Below are 23,954 nucleotides of genomic sequence, written 5' to 3'. Positions count from 1 at the left end.
TAAACCGTTTTAAATTCATTTCGCCAATATTCATGGTATTCTTTGTGTTTCTGACTACAGCATGAGCTCTTGATTTGATTTTTTCTTTATGTGCATACTTGAAGTGGAAGTAATCTTGCATATTTCACAAAATTAAAAATCTGTATACTGCTTTTATTCATTTAAACCAAGTAATAAACTTTGGTTATGTAAACTTTTTAATTTTATTCTTTGTATGCAATGTTTTGTTTATTAACTAGATTAGTTATTAACAGCTATATTGAGCTTGTTTATGATGAAATATAGCTTATTAACCCTTTGCGCTCGAGGCACTTTTCTGTCGGGTGAACCAGCAGCTTGAGAGTAGTAATCAGCCACTCCTGCTTATATCATGAGTTCCTTATTGTTAACTTAAAATAATTTTAGACGCAATAAAACACTTTAAACTCGTATATTTTAACATTATACATATTTTTTTAACTTAATGAAACATGTGTATTAAACATTACGTTCTAAAATTTTCCTTCGTATGTTATTTTACAAAACAATCTCCAATATGCATCCTTTGCTTGTCGGGGCATGTGCCACAGTAGTATACAGTTTGTCGCCTTTGGGAGCAAACCTTGCAATCTTTTTTTTGCCCCATCAAAATAATATGCAGCTTCCCATTTAGTCGGATCGCTTCAGAAATGCTGTGTGAAGTAGAAGCTGTGCTGGGTTGTTTTTGTCGAAAGTCTCCTCTCAGTTGATCCACTAAAGTTTTCAAATATTGTAGGTGACTAAGCAGCCGTTCGTTTCTCTGCTTCTTTACTGATTTATAAAGAATGTATGAATTGATGGAGCAGATCTCCAAACCTCCCAAAAAATAGTTTTCGCCACCATTTTACGGATTTTCTTAAACAATATGTCGAAGCCAGTTGGTCAACTTGATCAACACCGCTCATAAATTTGATGTAATTTACAATAACATTGGGCCTTTTTTATAACGACTTCAATACCGCCTCGTAGAGTTCTTACAAGAGTTATTCCCTCATTATTCCAAGTAGTCAAAGCCGTCACAATCCTCTTGTCTTTCCACGCAAGAACCAAAATATTACCTTTACGATATGCACATGTGGTTCGATTCTCAAATTTTGGCTTTTGTATTTCACATGGCAGGTGCTTTCTATTTGTCATGATCGTTCCAGTTAAGTGGCACTTTTCTTTGTGTAATTCTTTCGCCAATATGAAACTCGTATAATAACGGTCCGTGAACATGTGGTGTCTCTGAACACCGGGAATTTTATCCTGCATCATTTTGTATAGATGTAGCGGTATTCTGGTTGATACCGGTAGATCGGGTCTTATCAAAGTCTCTGTTATTAGAGATCCATAATACGGCAGAATAGCACAAATGAAGCCGGTATTTAAATCTGCGAACGTATAAACCTGAATACCCCATTTTGTAGGTTTCATTGGATTGTACGTAATGAATGATATGCGACCTTTGAATTTGACAGTTGACTCATCCGCACAAATCTGCTCTCCGGGTACAAAATAATTCAAGAACCTTTTATTTATATACTCGAGGAAACCAGATACTAACTGCAAACGAGTTCTAGGCTTTGTGTTTTCTGAGGGTATTATCTTGAGGTGAAGTCTCCAAAATATTTGACAAAATCGGTCTCTCGTAAATATGTCTTAGTAAAACGGAATATAACTAGTATCATTTTTCGACCAGTATTCTTGTATGTTTACCAGTGGCATTGTCCCCATATTTATGATTGCCCCAGTAAATGCCCAAAATTCGGTAACTGTTACATCGCACCATGATCGCCATATAGAACGGGATGATAAGGTCTTCTTTTCCACCTTCCTTGCAGCATTATTGTTAGTTTCCTGCACTATGTCAGTAACTAATTCCTCGGTGAAAAATAATTTGAAAAAATCAGTTGTTTCTTTTATGTGTGCAAATACGTGCGGTCCTACTTGTCTTTCAACAAACGGTATTCTTCTGTGGATTTCTTCAGATTCTGTGCACACTGTCCATTCTGAAGGTTCAGTCTCTTCTGTACAATCACTTTGGCTTCCAGATTCACTATCGATTATTCGGATTTTTCGTCTTCTTGCTCCTCTAACGTCGTCACTATCTTTATCACTTCCGTCTTCTTTCTCATGGGCAAGCTGTCTATGTAGTGATGTAATTTCGTTCGTTATTGCCGAAAAATTAAACTCAATCTTCGCTAGAAGTAACTTCTTCATTGTGTTCCATACTTATCGGGCTCAGTAACTTTGAAAGAAATACTGCGATCGGCAAGAAGGTTGAGTTCGAACTGATATCGTAGACAGAGTCCTACCCGCAGTCACAAGTATTTCTGAGATAAGATATTTAATCGCATAAGCATTGTAAAGACAACCTTTATTTGAGATAAGACATCCTTATAGCTATTCAGACACCTCGTGATATGATCTACAAAAAGCCAAGTAGATCTCTCAAGCGATATTCCTTAGGTCAAACAAAAATAAACACATTGATTCGAATGGTGCCTTTCAGGCACCGCTCGAGTTATCGCATCACAAATGAAGTTATCGCATCACATGCAGTGGTGCCTGAGAAGCACCGCTCGAATGCAAAGGGTTAACATTTTTTTTGCTCGAATGCAAAGGGTTAACATTTTTTTTAAATTCATATTTATGATTAAATTTTAATAATTTATAATAGCCAATATTATAATGCTTTGTAAAGTGGATGATTTATATATCATGTATATTGAAAAGCAATTCTAATTATCAAAATTTCAAGATAACTCCAAAAGTATTTACTGAAAATGCATTACTGTTGATGTATTTAAAGTTTATGTATGTATTTACAAAATATATATTAACAAGATTGGTATTATTTTTATGCATATGTAGGTTGGCAGCCATATCACTGGTGGAGATATTTATGGAATAGTTCGTGAAAATACTCTAATAAAGCACAAAATTATGTTGCCACCCAAAGCTTTAGGTCGTGTTGTATACATTGCAGAACCAGGAAATTATACCGTTGATGTAAGTTAGAGTTTTTTTATTTTCATTCAATGCTCCAAAAGTATTTTATGATAAATAAAGAAATTACATAGAAGTTCCGTAACTGGGGTCATTATTGGTGATCCAGTATTACGGACAAGTAAACTTGTATGTTGAATTAAGATCTGGTATTATGGGCAGTATATTTGATGGTATTCAGCAGCCGTCATCATTTTAGCAGCAGTCATCATCAGCAGCCGTAAATGCTGAATAGATTGATACGAACTATATGCTTATATAAAACAATATTTTATTTTGCATGAAGTAATTTATATTAATAGCCTAATGATCAGATTATTTTTACTTTTCCTTAAAATTGCATTTTTCACTTGTTTTTTGAAGCATTGGTTTCGGGTGAAGTGCAGAATTGCCCACTTATTTGGCACTTCTTAAAAGAGTAAGAGGAATTGGATTTTTGTCAATTTCCTTTGACTCTTTAAGTGAAAATACATCGATGTGTATATGGACAAAGTCAAAGGAGTGTACATCGATGTGTACTTGGACAAAGTCAATGCCGAATTTGTGCATACTGTTTTTTAAGTGAAAATAGGTCGATGTGTACATGGATAATGAGTTTGTGCAGTTCTTAAAAACGCGCCAAGCAATGGGTGATTCTGCACTTTCCCCTCAGTTTCTTCACAGATTGTTTGAAATACCTATATCCCCAGTTTCAATGTTTGATAGAATTGCCATGTTTTAAGCACTTATTCGAATATGCATTTAACAATAGCCAACTCATGCTTGCACGTATCATATCAATGTTTAAATACATATGAATTTACATGCTTAATATTTAGTCATTCTTTCACTAAACATTATCCACTGGCTGTATAAATGTAAATATCAGCCATATAGATTTTTGTTCTGATAAAATTTCTTATTTGTTATGAGGTACTTGTTTCCATTATAATTTATGAACAGAGCGGTACCTTTGAAGCAAATAAACATTTCTTGCCAATTCATAAAATCGTCAGTTCTTATTGCTGACATTTTGTGAGGATGCAGGTAACCTCTTGACTTCAACGTCTTGACCCCGATACAACAAGGTTTCTTCAGACCACTTTAGTCAAATGAACTGTGCGCATGTCTTGTTTTCCCTGCCACGACGGGACTTGACGTTAGCTGAAAAAATTGGTTTCCTGGATAAGATCAAGCAACAAAACTGCGAAACACTAGTCAGTGTCGGTTGGCAAAGACTACAATTTCATGCTTGATAAAACGAGAATAAGCTGCAAGAAGAATGGGCTTAATGTGAAGGACGAGTAGGAACTTAAAAAAAATGGAGGCGTGAAGGCAAGGATCCAGACGTCGATGAGGCGCTTAATGAATGGTTTGCCATTATTACTGGATGAGCTGTGCGAATAAGTGACCCAATGTTAAAATTCAAAGCAGAAGAAATCCTTAAAAAGCCGGGACACGGTGACTTTACAGCTATGGACGATTGGTTGTCTCAACTGAAATCTAGACACGACATAAAATTCAAGAAAGTACATGGCAAGAAAGTGCTGTTACTGCAGATGCTGAAGAATGAAAATCAACAAAACTGCCCGAGCTTCTTGAAAATTGTTCAGTGCTTCTTGAAAATCTACAATGCTGATGAAAATGTGCTGTATTATCGTTCTACACCAGATGGCTCATTAAGTTACAAACATGTTGCACTCTCTAACTCCAAAAAAGCGACAGATCGTGTAATTGTCTTGTGCTGCTCAAACATGTTAGGAACGAACAAGAGGAAGCTGTTGGTTATAGGGAAAATTGCAAGGCCTTGCTACTTTAAAGAACTTAGAATGGACAGTTTTCCAGTTATGTATCATGCGAACAGAAATGCGTGCATGACCTCTGAACATTTTAAAAAATGACTGAAAAATTGGAACGGAGAACTACAACAATAGTCGAAAAAAGTGCGTCTTCTTGACAATTGTGCAGCACATCCTCATTTAGATTGCTTAAAGAATATTCAACTGGAAATTCTACCTCCCAGGACTACAGCTTTGGGCCAGCCAATGGACATGGGCATCATCAAAAATTTGAAAACCCTTTATCGTGCAAGGTTGGTTAATTACATCCTTGAAGCAATTGAAAAAAGTTTGTTGACCTCATTTATAAGGTATTTCTCCCACCTTCTTGGTGTGGTGGTCTGCACACCGTGTGTGGTGGTCACCGGTATTACAGAGGTCATGGTTCAATTGCCAAAGAAGGCATTGTTAATTTTTCATCTTGCCTGCTTTAAAAAAATATCTAATGTCTCTACAGTGGTGCCCGAAAAGGGTGTTGGATGATGATTCTCCTCACCCATCATTTGGCAATTGGGTCCCCTATAAATCCCAGTCACCCTTTAAAAGGGGGGGTAGATGAGGTATTTCTCCCACCTTCTTGTCGTACGTTCGTAGTGTGGTTGTCTGTACACTGGGCCGGTATTCCAGAGGTCCGCAGTTCGATTCTCGGCGAAGGCGTTGTTAATTTTTCACCTTTTCTTCCAAAAAATACCTAATGTCTCTACACAATGTCAAAAGCCAGTGAAGTCAGTGCAAAGGTCAACATCTTACACACAGTTACATTTGTGGCTGACAGCTGGTGAAAAGTGAGCAGTGAGAAATTCAGAACTGCTTTCCTCACTGTGCTTGAAACACCTGGTTTTGGAGATGGATGCGGACATGCTTATTGAAAGTGAAAATGATGACGGACATGTGAAACTTCAACAGGTACAAAATTGCAAAGAATTTTTATCCATCGACAGCGAGCTCCAATGCTAGGATGAAAATGAAGATTATGACGCTGCAATCCTTGCTCGAGTTGCAGCAAAACACACAACAGCATCGGAAGACCAAGAAAATGATGATGATGATGCTAATAAGTTGGTGCAAGTGACAACACAGGATGCGAAGAAATGCATTGAAACATTTCATGCAGGAGGGAAATGAAGGCAATCCCATTGCTGCGTTAGATGTTTGTGGCGTTTTCATTCACGTGAAATTCGTCAAGAGAACGCGTCAGATCACATGGGATAAGCTCTTGAAATGTTGACTGTAACTTGGTAAGCACGTGCTTTTATTGTGCTTTTCATGCTGAATATCGTGGAGATCATTTCTTAGAATTTGTTTCTAAATTATTTTCTCAATGAAAAAATTTTGACTGTAGTTCTTGTTTGTACATGTATGTTTGCCATACATGTTTACCCCACAATAAAGGCCTTAATTACATTTTAGTACATAATTTACGTGTACAATTACTGTTTGCTACATATAGCATGTCCCATCTTGCAATATAGGACATGTTCGCGTAATTGGGCCAGCCGGTTATTAGGACCAAAACGATCGCTTCCCAATGTGGTCCGATTAACTGGAATCGACTGTATATGCACATGCATTTGCATACATATATACGTTCCTGAATCCAGTACCAGGAACAGAGGAGTACATATTTGTGTATGTATGTACATGTTTCATGTATATATACACTGCACAAAAAAACCTAGGGGGGGACAGTTCTATATCTCCCGTTCTAATGGGCATATATCGAAGGTGCGACTTAAGATATGTATTTAATTTATATGCAACATTGTTCTAATATAAGTATTTTGACACAAAATTGGACTTTTTCTGAAATGAGATGCCGATTTCTTTTTTCATATTTCGATTTTATGACCCAAATTATGCCAAACTGCCAAATTTTGTAAAAATTGCACGAGTAGTTTTTAAAAAAAATTAGCTCTCAAAATTTTAGCTTCTCAATGTTAATTGAATTTAGTATGTATTTATTAATCTCCTTTTTTATTAAACTTATTTAATTCTTCCTTTCACATTTTGAAATTTAGGTTCATTCCAAATAAAATTCACCCATTTTTTTATGATTTATTCTTAAAATTTGTATTTTTACACAATTTTTATAAATTTTTACAAAAACATTTTGAATTATAACCTAAACAGTTTTTAGTGTCATCTTAAAGTAGATATATTTTTAAGCATACCTGCAAAAAATGAGTTATTTTATTCAAAATTTCTGAAGATATATGTGAATTTATATAGTGGTGCATTTTAAAATTTGTCATATTTGTTGAAAGCAATAAAACATGAAATGTGTTTTAGGCACTTTGTTAAAATTATTTGAAAGTAGGAAAAATATAAATTTTCTGTCGTGCACAATGTAAAAAGGGAAAAGAAAATACGTTACCATATATTAAGAAGTTCACCAAGTGAATTTACCAAGTTATTCTTGGTGCAAACTGGAAAGAAATATGCAAGATAAATTTTTGAATTCCTCTGTAAATTTCACACCAAATTTTACAAAATCTAATGTTTAGACATAATTTGAGTCATAGAACCGAAGTATGGAAACAAATTGGCATATCATTTCAGAAAAAGTCTGATTTTATGTTAGAATACCTATATTAGCACAATGATATATATAAATCTAATATATATCATAAGTCACACAAGTTAATCTCAAACATATTATTGCTTAGATTTTCATTTAAAATTTTAACTAATCATGTAAAATTATATTCCAGGATATTATATTAGAAACAGAGTTTGATGGTGAAAAGTCACAATTTTCCATGCTCCAAGTATGGCCTGTCAGGCAGCTTCGTCCTGTTACAGAAAAGCTTGCTGCTAACCATCCACTACTGACTGGTCAACGTGTTCTTGATGCACTGTTTCCGTAAGTTTATGATGTGTACTTTTAGTAGTTATAAGTATGTTTTTATGGTCAGTCTCTATTCCTTAATTTATATGTTGCAAATGGCAATTTTTTTTGGCTCAGTTTTAAAATTTAAACCTGTAGATATTTAAAAATATACATATATTGTGCATTAAGACACATATAGGACAAAACAATGCAAACACTTGTGAAAAAGTATGACGTATTTCAAACTTGCAGTATAGCCACGTCACCTGCAACAGAAGTCTGCCACCTAGTGAGCGGGAAGTGGAAGGTATCAGTCTCCTAACAACAGTCATCTCCGTTGCACTCTTCGATTGAACTGTCTGTGAGTTGAAATGTCAGACCTTCCAAAGAGGAATGATAATTTGGAGCATGTTTATGTGAAGCATCAGTTATGGAAACAACAAACCTTGTGGGGTGCGCAAGGAGTACGGTATCAGCCGTTATGACAGCGTACATGAAAGAAGGTACGGCAACGTCTTCAAAGCACAACAGTGGTTAAAAGTCAAAGCTGGCTGATAGGAATAGACGGGTCTTGAAGCACATAGTAGCCTGAAAGCACAAGCAATCATTATCCGAGATAACATCCAAAATGAACAATCAAATCCAGGACCCCGTTTAAAAAAAAAAAAAAAAAAAACTGGCAAAAGGGAACTTCATGCTGCGAACATTTATGGCAGAGTGGCAATGCATAAACCCTTGGTGACAGCGATGCCAATGGTGCAGAGATCACAAAAGCTGGTCCCCATAGCACTGGCAACAGGTAATATGGTCGGAGGAGTCGTCATTCACCTTATTTGAGACGATCGGACACATTAATGTCTGGAGAATGCCCAAAGAAACATTTCATTCCGACTGCCTGTTGCCAACTGTGAAGTATGGAAGTGGCGCCATTCTGGTATGGGGTGCGATATCTTGACGCAGTCTTGGGCCACTTGTTATTCTGCATAGAGGATCACATCCAATCACTATCTAAGCATCCTAGGGATCATATCCATCCTTTTGTCCAGACTGTATTCCCTTGGGAGCGACCACTTTTTCAAGATGACAACGCCCCTATCCACACTGCTAGGTGTATTCAAGAATGGTTCGAAGAGTATGACGATGGAAATGAACATCTCGCTTTTCCCTCTCGGTCTTGGAATATTATTGAACATTTATGGTCATATTTGGAGTCCAAACTTCGTTCACGATTTCCACCTCCATCTGGACTTTTGGAATTAGAGACTGCTGTGTAGGAGGAATGGTTTAATATTCCTTTAAATATTGTCCATGACCTTTACGCTTCTATCCCACAATCTGTACTTCAGTCAAAGGGTGGTCCAACCCATGACTTTTCATTATTTCGCAGTGTTCGTATTATTTTGTCTTCCATCTGTATATGCCTGCATATATTTAAATTTTTATTGTACGTATAACTTTCCTTTATGTAAAAAGTACACTGTATTTTGAAAGCTGTTACTTAAAATTAGGCTAAATTCAATTTTTGATTTATCTGTAAATTCTACAACCATATAATGTTGAATTTTGCTTAATTTAAAACTTTAGGTTTACACGTTTCCATTTCATAGATGTACTTAGTATTGTTTTGAACTTTTGCAAGAGCATTTTAATATAATGTTGTTCAGAATGCAGACATAAAGAATTAAAATATTATGTTTGTAGTTCATAAAATGATCCTTAGCTGAAATATTTTTTCTGTGAATGAGTTGGGTCCAGCAGTGGCAAAGAGGCTACAGCCTTAGAACATTGAAAGTTTGCCTCAATCAATTCTCATTAATGGTTATGCTCTTTGTGCCATGGGCTTTTCTTGGTCATCCTCATGTGCAGTGTAAATTTCATCTTTCAATTTTCAGAAAGTCTTTTGACAAATGCATTCCTTATTTTAAGCAAATGGCCCTTGGATTCTTTATTATTATTATTAGCAGTAATAAATGTAAATCCCGTGATTGAGGTCTTGTGAAACTGTATTATAAATATAAATAAAAATGTTGCCCTTAAATTTAGATTATCGAAAATCTTCTAAAATGTTTTAATGGGATTAATAAATATGTATGTTTTAGCTCAAGTATTACATCATTGTTTTAATTTTCTTTTGCAAAGAATTCACACACACACACACACATATATGTATATATTATATGATTTAATTTTAATACTTTATAGTTTCCCCCCTTTCCAAATATAACAAAGACTCATGAAAAACAGTTGCTGTAAATAATTTTATAAATGTTAAAAAAACGTTAAATGGAAAAAATGTAATGTATAAGCTGAAACCAACAAAGCTATTAAACTAAAAATATTGGAACAATCTAAATTTAATTAATTTTGCTCTCTTTCAAGGGGATGAACAAAATCAGTTGATAACATCTTTTCTAAAATCATAGAAAATCAAAACAATATTTCTGAAAGCAGCACAATGTCCAAATATAAACTGAAAAAAAAATCTTTATTTAAAAATTAAGATAATATATGCATTATAATGTTTCCACCTCGTATGTTTCCTTGGTCCCAGAAATAAATGTAGCAATTAATTTTCAAAGGGGAAAAAATAATAAATAAAAAAAATGGAAAAATGTTTTTGGAAAAATTTTTAAAATGAGGAAGGAGCTCTATACTTAAAATCGGCAGAAATGAGAATACCAAACTAAATAGCTCTTTTTTTTTTTTCACCCAGTGGTGGGCACTTGCCTATGCTGGCATCGGCCACTCCATAAGCCCAGATCTGGTGGTCTTTTTATTGTGGAGGCACCTAATAGGTGGACCACCTTTGTCTCTTATGAAGGGACATACAAATTCCATCCATGCCTTCTCCGGGATTCGAACCCGGACCTTTCAGAATTGCAGCGAGGCTGTCCTAACCACTATACCATCTGGGCAGCGTGAACTGCACTAAATATCGGGTTGGAGGGAAAGTTCTGTCCTATTTTAAATAGGCAGGTGATTTTTCTTGTAAATAAAAAAAACGTCAGGCTAGTGAGTCAATCGGATTTTTTTTTGTTTTTTTACCTGCTGTATAATATAAAAGGTGCCCTTTTTTACCATTCATCATTTACTTGTAATATTTAAAGGGAAAAACATGTTGGTAGATAAAGTGCATTTACGACACTGCATTTTATATGAATTCCAAAAAGGAAGCAACGCATCTGTTGCATGTAAAAATTTATGTGTGGTATTTGGAAAAGATATTGTAAATGCTCGTACTTGTCAAAGATGGTTTAGCAAATTTCGTTCCGGGGACCTGAGCCTCAAAGAAAGTGTTCGATCTGGACGACCATCCAAGATCGATAATGATGTTTTGCGATCCATGTTGGAAAATAATCCACATTTAACAAGTCGAGAAATTGCAGAAGAGTTTGGCATTCATCATAAAACTGTTGGAGATCACATTAAATCTCTTGGGTTTGTGTTAAAGCAAAGTGTTTGGGTTCCACATGAATTAACGGAAAAGAATTTGTCTGATCATGTAAGAATATGTTCATCCCATCTGATTAGACACAATGTGGAGCCGTTTTGGGACAGGCTGGTTACTGGAGATGAAAAGTGGATTCTTTACGAGAATATTAAAAGAAAAAAATCTTACTGCAAACCGGGACATCATCAGCAACAGTTCCAAAACCAAGTATCCTTCAACGAAAAATACTGCTTTGTTTGTGGTGGGACAGGAAAGGTCCAGTGTATTACGAGTTGCTGAAACAGGGAAAAAACATCAACGCGGATCTGTACTGCAATCAGCTGGATAAATACAGCTATCAAAGAAAAAAGGCCAGCATTAGCGTCCAGAAAAGGAATAGTGTTCCATCACGATAATGCTCGCCCGCATACTGCAGTGGTGACACTACAAAAACTGAATGCGTTAGGATGGGAAATCCTTAGTCACCTCCCGTATTCACCTGACATTGCACCCTCTGATTATTACCTGTTCAGATCTCTGCAAAATTATCTAAAGGGAAAAAAATTCAAGTCTTTTGAAAGTGTTTCTAAGGTAGTTGCTGACTATTTTAACTCCATGGATGAGAACTTCTACAAAACAGGAATTTACAGGTTACCTGGAAGATGGCAACAGGTTGTAACAAATAATGGAGCATATATAATTGATTAATATTAAACACATATTTTTATAAATGAATTCAAATATTTTCTTTAAAATACGACAGAACTTTCCCTCCAACCCAATAGTAAGCAATCCAAAAGTAATGTATATAACAAAGAAAAGCTAAATAGAAACAACTTACTACATGACCTTGTAGAAACCTGTAGAAATTTGAAAATGTGCATATATTGTACATTAATACATTTAATGTGCATTTTTTAATGTATATAGTTTCCTTTTATGTGAAAAATACACTGAATTTTGAAAGCTGTTACATATACCAGTTTAAATAATTTGTAACTGTAAAAATACATTACTGCCTAAAACCCTCTTCGAATGTAAAAGGAAATATGCTTTTCTTTCCCTTGGAGTTTGTTTTGTTCTATTTTAGCAAAATATTGTTAATTGCGAATGGTTTCATAATGGATTAAATGTGCACACAACTGATGAAAGCTTAATGAAATTTGTTTTTCCAAAAGCACTTCACAGTTCTGTAACATTTCGTATAAAATTACTCGTACGGCTAGCTTTTCTCTGTATGACAAAGCACAATCAATAGTTACCACTTCATACTGCTATGAAGTTTGAACGCAAGGTAATGCAAAGAGTCCTGGATGTGTAAACTGTCATGGTAATCTCTCAATACTCGGAGCTCTTAGTACTCTCAGCTCAACTGAAACCTGATGATCTCACCGGTATATATAGTTCTGTCCACCGAGAAATTTCCAGTACCTTCAATTTCTCGAAATTATTGGAAAGCATACTTAATTACAGTTACATAGGGCTAGTTATGCAGGGGTTGGACTGGTTACAACTACACAGGGGTAGGACCAAACAGTCATCAAGCTTGGAATTTATTTGCGAAATTTGAAGGCAAAAATTAGTCGCTAAAACATACCAGCTGAGGTAAATGGACTTGCTCTGTAACACTATTTTTCCAGCCAGACTTCGCATTCCAAGGCCTTTCATGTTACGTTATACAAGAGATATTACAATTTACGTATAATTTCACTTAAATTATTTACATGTATACAAAATTTGTAAAAATATTTGCAAAATTCGTACCAATGTATATAAATTTTGATTGATGAACTTATGTAATTAAGCACTGTGATGATTCTGTTGATAAGCATGGAATAATTCAAAACACATGTTCTTACAGCTGTGTTCAGGGTGGAACCACAGCAATTCCAGGTGCTTTTGGTTGTGGTAAAACTGTTATTTCACAGTCCTTATCTAAATTTTCAAATAGTGATGTCATTATATATGTTGGTTGTGGAGAGAGAGGAAATGAAATGTCTGAAGTACTTCGAGACTTTCCGGAGGTAATTTTTTTTTTAAACTTGCTCAGTATACTTTTCTTTCTTAATTTACCAGTATTCATGTAACTTCCTGTAGTTAGTAAAAAGAAAAATAGTGAATGTCTTTTTTTAAACCCTTTTAATTTCAAATTCTATATTTTTGTGCATATTTGAGCAAAATCTTTTTCTTGTAAAATTAGCACGATAAAAACAGCTCAGCAGCATAGTGAATTTATTAAATTAATGTACAAAAAAATTATTTTTGGACCAAAATTTTAAAAATGAGTTTAATTTTCATTAAATTTTGAATAGGGCATCAAGATGATTGCAGTTGCAGATTTAATTTTAAGACATTATGTAATAGTAATACTTTGGAAATACCTATTTAATGTTTTCTCATTTCCTAACAGCTTGATTGAACTCTTCTAATATGCAAAATACAGTAAATAGTCCAAAATCCAGGCATTTAATATCTGGAATGATCTAATATCTGTTATTTTTTAATAATATTTTTTCTTTACATAGTCTAGGAATAGAAAATATAGCAATACTTAATAAAAGCAGGTGTGGTATAAAAGTACTTTTTCGTCTGAGATTTCTGTATGTCACTTTTAAACACTTGCTGGCTAGGCAATCGATCACACCATGGCCAATGACAATGCTTAGATTTATGTATTAATAATTACATTTTCAGTTTTTGAGGTGATTATTGGTGGGTGAGCACTTTTGTGTCTCACCTAAAGAACAACTGGTGCATCAGGACATATTTATTTGGAGTGGGATGTCCCATTCTTGTTTTTACTTTTGTTGGCACACCAGCAGGAAAGGGAGAAAGAATTGAATTTTGGAAAACTTCAGTGCAGCTGACATAGCAAATTATGCTGTTCCTTAATTTTCTGATTGGATACAGCTTGTTATTTTGTCTGTGGGCTATCAGTAATGTTTTCAAAATTATAATTTTAGTAAATGATAACATGTTTGTGTTTACTCTTTTCTCCAAACCATCCATCTTTTAATCAACTAGTGATTATCAGAAGTTTTCGTGCACTGAAATGCAGGTATAAAGTATCGCATCAGTAATGACCACTGATTTTTTACAAAGATTATCCAAGAATTCTGCAAATATTTTAATATGTAATCTGATGTATAGTTATTGTAGGATCATATCAGGACATCTTTGCTAGATATTTTTTTAAATGCTTGGTATAATTTATAGCCAGCTACCAGATTTCATGATGAGAGTCATGATTCCTGTGTGTTTTTGGATATCACAAGCAAAATTTTCCAACTAACGGAATGTGAGAAGCAATGCTAATGAAAATGATAGAATTTAAGTCGTACTATGATAATGCCTCAAACATAGTAAATGGAATGACGACAATATGTAGCATAGTTTTCACTATTTTGGCTTCGAGTCGCATTGTAATTGCATCAGAATTAAATTGTGACTTCAACGACTTCGAAAAATCCTTCTTTATGCAAAATACATCTTTCCTAAAGAAATATTAAAAGAATATTTAAATCTGTAACTATGAGGGTTGCTATCTATTTCTGCCCTAATAATGAAAAAACAAATATTTATGATCGAAATTGGTTTTATTGTTTTTTAAAATATTCACCATGAAGATCAATATATTTTTGCATGTATTTGAACCAATTTTCTAAGCACTTTTACCACTCCGATTCATGCAACTCCAAAACATGCATTTTAAATGCATCAACTGCTTCTTCGGGTATATCTCAAAGCACTGACCACATAATTTATTTTTGATTCGCAAGAATGAAAAAAAGTCATTGGGTACCAAATCAGGGCTGTATGGCGGATGACCCATCAATGTGATGTTTTAGCCTGTCAAAAATTTCTCAGTTTGAGCCAATGTGCGAGAGCTCATATTGCGATGATGAAGAATGATATGCCTCTTCTGATTTTTCTAATTTCTCTGATGACTTCTGGCAAACAAATGATCATGTACCATTTAGAATTGACAATCCTGCATTGCTGTAATGCCACTGTCGCCATATGACCGGTAACGCCGAAGAAAACAGGCAACCATTTACTTCGGTGTACTTCTTCTGCAAACAACTTTTGCTGGATTTGGCTAGTCTTGGAAGACCCATGCAGTTGATTGCTGTTTTGTTTCAGACTCATATGCATAGATCCATGTTTTTTTACCTGTGTAGATAGATAAGATTCTTTTCCTTATACACCTTCTTTGATGAACCTTGAACATGTTTTTCTAACATTTCCTTACACCAATCAATTGACACAAGCCTTCTTTTGAGCATTTGTCAGATTATGCGGGATATTGCCATTCATCATACTAATGTTTAAAGATGCCTCACTCTCATGGTATATCACATGCCAATCTTACTTTTATCAGTTTATGCACAGCATCTATATTTTCCAGCACAACAACCGATTTTGGATTACCTTCATGGAATTTGTTTTGGAACAATTGTTTTACCATGACTGAAGTTATACCAGTTTTATACAGTGCTGTAGAATGGTGCTTTATCACTGTATAAAGAATTAAGTTCATCGAAGCACTCTTGTCATGATAATCCATATCGAAAGTTATGAAAAGTAATAGCACGGAAATGCTCGCGAGTCAGTTTCATTTTTTGCCCAAGATTAATTTTTCAGTTTACTGTAAAGAACACAAATTACACTAAAATAGCAAGACATTCTGAAGAAGTTATGGTTCAAAATATAAAACTTTCAATTGGAATTGTCTGTGATCACCTAGCAGCACTTACTGTTGTCAAGGCCAGAAATATAAATAGCGACCTTTGTATTAAAGTTTTGATGATTTTTGGATCTTGGACTTTGTACTGTATAGTATATATCATGTGAACACATTTAGTTTTAAAATATAAGTTTTTTTTTTCCTTTGTATTTAACAACTGCTTATATGCTCATTTCCCCTCCCTTTTTTGTGTATGTGTATTTAGTTGACAGTAGAAATTGAAGGAAATGTTGAATCTATAATGAAACGTACTGCACTTGTTGCCAATACCTCAAACATGCCTGTGGCTGCAAGAGAAGCATCTATTTATACAGGTACACACTGTTATTATAAATCATTATGTGAAATTTTGCAACCCTTGTTTCAATTAATGTTTGTGAATAAATGTTGCAAATTCATATTTAAAATACCATCCTGTGCATATAAGTAAATTTGTGTATAGTTTGTTATATCTTTCATGATCAGTTCTTTATTAATGAATTTAAATCAAATAAATCTTAAATATTCTCTGAAGGTATTTAAATTAGGCACAGGACTTTGTAATCTTATCTATGATTAATTTTTATCGATGCAGAGGTTCCAAAAGTTATTCGGAATTCTAGAAATCACTAATAAAGGAGTTTGAATGTGCTCTCAAAGAGGCAATATAGAATGTGGATTAAATGCTAAAAAAGTATTTAAACCATTAACAGTTACGTTTGCATCATATTTCATATTATTAATCTTGTTCTGTATAGTCAAACTCTCTCTATAGCTCTGAAGAAATTAGCTGATAGTTTACCAAATTTAATTGTAGACGAAGAAAAAATTTCTCTTGGACAAAGAAGTCAGAAACATACATGTTAAAAGTCCAATGTTTGGCCACTTTTTGCATTATCCACTTAACACACAGTAATGAGGAGTACTTTGTGAATATGATAAAGAATCTGTGTATTTATTGAAAGTATAAATATTATATATAATTAAGTTAATAAATGTGAATGTATTTTTCACTTACTTGAAAAGATAGAAACAATTGCATAATTTTAATACCTTAACAGATCACTTGTTAGTTTGGCCTGTCAGCAGTTGAGGACAGAAATAATGCACTTGGCTTTTTAGATCAGCCTGAGAATAATAATTTTTTCACTTACTTGAAAAGATAGAAACAATTGCCTAATTTTAATACCTTAACAGATCACTTGTTAGTTTGGCTTGTCAGCAGTTGAGGACAGAAATAATGCACTTGGCTTTTTAGATCAGCCTGAGAATAATAGCAGAAATTATTTCAGAGTTACTGCTTGAAATATCTTTGCATATTTACAATAAAAAAATTAAGCTCATTTTAGTACTTTTGAGAATTTTTTAAAAAAAGTTCAAAATTAATTTATAAATAATAATAAGTGTTTGAATATCTGTTATAAATTGTAATAAAAAAGCATAAATTTCTTTCTCATTGTATAATAATATTCTGATATTTAATAGAAAAAGCATTTTCCCAGTTATAAAAGTGTTAGTTTATTAATTCATTGAAATTTTTTTTCAGTAAACTGTACAAATATTTATGTTTAGATTATTCAGTATAAATATTGTATTCATTCACAAAGATTTTCCATCAGTTTCTTAAAGTAAATTGTTGTATATTATGGAGTTTGGCCAGTAGTAAAGTGGTCAGAGTTTGGGCTTTGGCTGTAGTATAGATATATGTATACATGCTTACATATATATTAGTGACATGCATGGACATCCTTATTATCCATTCTAATAATTGCTTAGGCACACGTAGATGATATGTAAGATCCTTAATGCTACAGAATATGGTCTGCTTAGAAATTTTAGATACTAGTCTCAGAAAGTTATTCTACTTTTTGATTAATCCACACATAATCTGCAAAATGAGTATCTGATACATGCGTAATATGTATTCGTTGGGAAGTACTTCCTTATTATTCTGGCTCCTGTACTTAAATGGTGCCAATATATGTTGCAGACTGTAGGTAAATAACTTGCAGTGCCAATCAAGGTTACTGCAAGTCTGCTCATAAGGAGTTTAAGGCGGGTGCCACTTTGGCATACGAAAATGTCTTTAAATTATTTCTTTTATTTTTATTTACTTAAGAAAAAGTTGATGGGGGGATGTTAATAAAAGAAGTACCTTTAGGAATTCTGTGTGTTTGTATACAGATCATCATTTTGTCAAATGAAGTCAAGTTCAAGTTTCAGTAAGCCAAAACTGAAGGGAGCAGAAAAAAAAAAAAAAAAAAAATTAAGTAATGTCAAAAAAATTTAGCATTAATTTCACGTTTTATATTTTGATATTCGATATTTACATATTATCTTGTCAACCATGAAACTGTTGTCAAATAGCATGTTTTAGTATGAATTATAAATGAGCATAACGTCACAACACTTTCATAATGTGTGCAGTTTCATTTGGTGTAATTCTGACGGATTCTCAATAAGCCACTGTTTGTTTTTATGAACTAGAATATGAATGAATAGTTACTGCTGTATTTTCCCCTGCATTAAAAAAAAAAAAAAAAAATATGGCTGCTGTAGAATTGCATTTGTGATCAAACTCTTGTTCATTTCAAAAGGTAAAACAATTTATAACTATTGAAAGGGAGAAAAGCAGCTTAATATGGACCATAAAACAGTAATAGATTGGAACAATCACCTGCAGAAGTTTGGCTTCATATAAACACAGTTTTCGTTAGAACTGAATGCCTTAACAAAATAATAGAAATCCGTGAAAGCTTTATTCAGGAAAGCACAAAAATGAAGTGGGTCAAATACTTAGATTAGTAGTTTTGCAGCAGTAGATTTGGTGGACTGTGTAGACAGACTATGTTTTATTGTAAAGTCAGAATTTTGCATGAATGATTGGCACAATATGATGGTATTTCTGCCAGCTTCATAGTTGGATAACCACCTTTTGTGATCAACAAGATAGTATATAAATACCTGATAATCAGTCTGATTTATTAAACATATAAGCTTATTTAAGATGTATTATGCTATATTAAAATATTTATTAAGTTGATGATCTTCTTTTAAATAAATTTTAAAAAAATTGAGATTTTATTTTGTGAAATATAGTAATGGAAACATACTAATATTTATTCTAAGAGTAATAATTGTGATGCTTAAAACTTTTTTATGTATTTAAATCTATCAGGTATCACGTTGTCTGAATATTTTCGTGATATGGGATATAATGTTTCAATGATGGCTGATTCTACCTCTCGATGGGCTGAAGCTCTTAGAGAAATCTCTGGACGTCTGGCTGAAATGCCTGCAGGTATGCTCATGAACGAAGTCATTCATATTTTATTATAGTTTTTGATCTGGTTCTGTTTACTTATCTCATAGTTTTAATACTATAAAATGCACTGTTAGAATTATGAAGTTACAGTATTTATAAAAATATTTACGTTACTTCAGATTCTGGTTATCCTGCATATCTTGGAGCTCGATTAGCATCTTTCTATGAACGAGCTGGTAGAGTTAAATGCCTTGGTAATCCTGAACGTGAAGGAAGTGTGACTATAGTTGGAGCGTGAGTGTATTTATTTTATTAGTTTATAAATATCTATTTACTTCAATATTTGCTTTCAGCAGAACTTAGCAATGCATAATGCATTCAGTTTCTTCAAAAACTGAAATTTTATGAGACTAAAATTATTACACAAAGTGGACTGAGCACAGCATAATTTCAAGTTAATTTTTCAAAATAGCATCTATAATAAAAGAGGCTATTGTATCAACTAAATAAACAAGATTTCTATGAATTTGTAATAAAGAAATTTATAGTACAAATCAGTTGTTCATGCTATGAAAATATGAAGAAACTGGGTTTTGGTGAAAGGACTGGAATCTTACGTAATTTCTTCATATTTATGAAATGACATTACATCTAATATTATTTTCCTAGATATTTTTTTAGCTTTTTCACAGCATATGTCGTAAGTTGTGCAAACTATAAAAGCTGTCATATCTTCTACAAAGTAAGAGTAGAATGTAGAAATGGCTGATGAAATTTGTAAATGAATGCAATTAAAATTTTACTCTAAAGTGACTGAATGATTCTCTATCAAATACTCTATCAAATTAGAAAACAAATTGGTGTGATATGACTAGTCATTTGAGTTAAGACTCGCAGTAGAATAGAAGACAGATGCATGTTTCAAAATCTGAAAAGTTTCTTATTTATCAGAAAGTGTGTTGAAAGAGCCTTTCTTTTTTCATGTGCATACGCAAAGTGTAGAACGAATGAGCTGATCATTTTTTCTCCTTATCATCTGCTTTTTCATACAACTGATTCAGATATGTCATAATACATTGTTACATTATGTACTTAAATGTTCTAACACAGAAACTGGTTTTATTTCTGTGTGTGAGGAAGTATACAAAAACTTTAAAATTCCTTCTTTGAAATAGAAACAAAATAATTCATTATTGATTTTTTATTATTATTTACAAATTTATGACTAATGGATACTGTGCATATTTAGGAAGAAAGAATTGCTTAAAGTTCAGATAATTTTTTATTTAATTTAAATACCTATGCCATATATTATGTAAATAATTTCAAAATGAGAAACCATTATGTTTTAAAATTTAATTGTATATAAAATGTCATTATTTATTTTAAAAAATTCCTCCATTCATGTGATTGCATAATTTTATTGTTTTGTGTCAGAAGCATATTACAATATATATTTTTAATTCTTAATCTTTCTCTGTTCCTATTGATTAGTGTATCTCCTCCTGGTGGTGATTTCTCTGATCCTGTGACATCAGCAACTCTTGGTATTGTGCAAGTGTTTTGGGGTTTAGATAAAAAATTAGCACAAAGGAAGCATTTCCCTTCCATTAATTGGCTGATTTCCTACAGTAAATATGTCAGAGCATTAGATGAGTTTTATGATAAAAATTTCCAAGATTTCGTGCCACTTCGAACGAAAGTAAGAATTCTGTATATGAATTTAAAGCAGTTGAATTATATTAAAATTCAAAATTAAATGAGACTAAATACAAATTGTAGGTATCAGTGAAAGCTAAATTCAAATTAACTTCAAAATGTTATATCATTTCCAGTTAAATTAAAGATCGAATAGATTTTTTAAATTTAATTTAGTTTTTAATCATCAGTTTTTAGTTTATTGATTTATTTATATAACAAAATATATTATGAATATGTTCATATATCTTAAGAAGTTAATATTTAAAATTCTTTTATATTTATAGTGTCAGCAGATTTTACAAGAGGAGGAAGACTTATCTGAAATTGTGCAGTTAGTAGGAAAGGTACGTATGAAGTACTGAATGCAGATGGTTCTGTTTAAATATATGATAATTTTCCATGCGGAGAACATGCAGAATGATTTTATATTATTTACGTATAAATATTCTGACAGTAACAAAAAAATAAAGACTTCTCTAGAATATTTTTCAATCATGGTGAGAAGCTGCATGAAAATACTTCAGGAATGCAGATAATTAAGTCTCATAGCTAGTTACTGAAAATTATGAAAATGGGTAGTTATCTCATGAGCAAAAATTTAAGATGTGAGAAACTGTGACACTGAATTTTGCTTGTGTGATCCTCCACAGATATTGTGAGGATACCTTAATGTTAGACCTTGTGTCAGTATGAACAAGTTGACTATTGAGTTCTGCGGTTGGATAAAATCTGGATCAAACAAGGTAGCATTCCAGTAATGTTTGCTTTAGTGGATTATGAGAATAATTTACATGTGGTATGTTATTCAGGATACTGGAGAATCATGAATTCAGGATACTGGAGAATTTGTGAAAAATCATTTGTGAGTTTTAGGGAGAATTTGATTCAGATCTCTCTTCCAAGGAGTAAAAATGTTGTTAATTATGTATGTTTGTAGATTTAATTATACAAGTAAAAATTTTTTTCTATGTGAATTAAATTCTTTCCAGACACCTGAAGAAACCTTAAACGGAAGGAAAAAAAAATGACATAATATATGCCTTGTCATAGAGTTAGATAATGTAAATGTTTCATTATTAGTATCTTATGATAGTTTTTTGGGGGAAGGTGTCTAAGTACTTTATTTCATAGATTGATATTTTCTTAAATTTTGAATGAAAAAGTACTATTACTTGATGAAGTTAAATGTGTTGAGACTCAACTACTCATAATGTCTTCACGATAACATATCACTCTAGATAAAGTTACTCATCAAACTTCTGGCATATAAATTAACATTGAAGTAATCATGAATAATGAACCATCCGTCATAGCTACAAAACCCAGTCATGAAGTCTTTGTCCACATTATTCTTTCTTCAATAAATATTTTACTACTTCAGAAGTTTTGCAGAAATTATATGATCATTAAGTATTTATTAAATATTGCTTAGAAATTATTCAGAAATTATATGAACATGCATATTAAAATATCAAGACAAAATATTATACAGAATGTAGTAATAAATGTTATGTAAATTAATATCATGAAGAGATCTATAAAAGTTTTGCCACATGGAAAGTTTGAAATTTTCTTGTGTTTATATTTTAGTATGCCATTTTGTTTGTTAAAAATGCAGAAATAAATCTTGTTTATGATTGTGGTATTATTATTCCATGGGCATCTTCCAAAATCCATCATCTTTCCATCTTCCTTGCCTAATTCCATGTCAATTTTGAAGCATAGTCCATCCTTGTGAGATGGATGTAAAGGTTTCCACCACAGGTCGAAGTTTCTCCCTCCCTAGGCTATGGATCACATTCTGTCCTTCTTTCACTAACCTCTTGAAATATCTTTTGACTAAATATCCATCATATCTTCTCAAGCCAGGATTCATACCAGGGCCCGAGGCTGTAGCAGTCATTTAACTTCAAATAGATGAGAGATATCTGGACTAGTATCCGAGTTTACGTAAAATTTATTTTATTATGCGTGCAACTGGATTTATTTCTGATGTGTAATTTTTACTCTTTCATATTCTAGAGATGAAATGTTTTTCTTATAAGTCATTCTATTGCAACAACATAATTGCAAAATGTTAGAGATTGTTTTTTGCCTTTATTTTCATTAAAGCAAGTGAAAAAAATTACACTGTTTGCTTTTGTCCCTAACAAAACATTTCTGAGAGATTGAGTAGATTTCTGAGAGATTGAGAGATTGAGTAGATTGATTTGAGTAGATGCAAAGATTTTAAGTTAATAAATGATGCTGAAAGTTAATAAATATGGTATGCTGCACTTAAAATATGTTGGGCAAATTATGTATAGATTTTAATATTAAATTAGAGTTTATTTTTTAAATAAATATAATTCATCATTTTAAGTTTTTGGTGATATTTTTAAAAAGCTGAATATAATCAAATGAACTGTAATGGTATAGATGGTTTCTTAATTTCTCTTTCTGGGTATAAGTTTGATAATTTTTAACACCACAAAAATTAAGAAATATCAAAATTTTACGCAGACAGTGAGGTTTTTAAGGCTGCTATCACACGTCGGTTTGTTTCGAAAGAACAACTGTTTGGAACAATTTTTCTCCTTTGTCACAACAGCCAATCACCACAGCTCGCTTTGAGGTTAACACAGGGGAAACTGGTTCTCAATTACAAACAAGCTAACAGCATTCAGCGCTGATAGCTGATTGGTTGAAAACGAACAACTTGCAACATTTTTCGAAAGGAAGGAAAAATTCGCACGTCTTTCTTTCAATAGTAAACCAGGCAGAAAAATTGTCCCAAACAGTTGTTCGTGTGAAACAAACGCCGTGTGATATGGGCCTATGAGTTCATCAATATTATATTATAAATTCCTCAAGAATTCAAGTTAAAAATTTTTAGGATATTTTTCTTCTAGAAGAAAATGTAACTTAAAATGTGAATCTGAAAAATTTGCACAATATTTAGCTTGAACCATAAGTTATATCTAAACAGTATATAATTATCAATGAAAAGAAATTCTTTAAAATAGTTCCAATGTTGATAACTTGTGATGAAAAGGTTGGAAGCCTTATATTATGATAAAAAAATAACTTTGAAGGAAATATGATTTCATAATTGCTAAGATTCTATGTTTATATTCTGGAATGTTTTCCAAATAAACATTTTAGGATCTGAATTTATATTTGAAAAATAGTTTATA

The 23,954-nt window shown here is 32.7% G+C and overlaps 1 protein-coding gene across 3 annotated transcripts in view; it reads left to right on the top strand.

Annotated features, from left to right (window-relative positions):
• LOC118200698 (V-type proton ATPase catalytic subunit A) overlaps positions 1–23,954 on the top strand; it is a 40,823-nt gene that overhangs the window by 11,464 nt on the left and 5,405 nt on the right. For all 3 annotated transcript variants that reach the window (XM_035372657.2, XM_035372658.2, XM_035372660.2), the window contains exons 5-12: positions 2,875–3,012; positions 7,538–7,689; positions 12,948–13,110; positions 16,039–16,147; positions 18,991–19,113; positions 19,257–19,371; positions 20,572–20,779; positions 21,063–21,122. In XM_035372657.2, the coding sequence (XP_035228548.1) occupies positions 2,875–3,012; positions 7,538–7,689; positions 12,948–13,110; positions 16,039–16,147; positions 18,991–19,113; positions 19,257–19,371; positions 20,572–20,779; positions 21,063–21,122 (1,068 nt within the window). The remainder of the gene's footprint in view (positions 1–2,874; positions 3,013–7,537; positions 7,690–12,947; positions 13,111–16,038; positions 16,148–18,990; positions 19,114–19,256; positions 19,372–20,571; positions 20,780–21,062; positions 21,123–23,954) is intronic.

The sequence above is a fragment of the Stegodyphus dumicola genome, chromosome 1 (assembly GCF_044657685.1).
Source record: "Stegodyphus dumicola isolate Sdum_Otavi_A_Nest chromosome 1, ASM4465768v1".
Taxonomy (NCBI): Eukaryota; Metazoa; Arthropoda; class Arachnida; order Araneae; family Eresidae; genus Stegodyphus; species Stegodyphus dumicola.
Note: the sequence above shows the minus strand (reverse complement) of the source record. Positions and strands in the feature narration are given on the sequence as shown.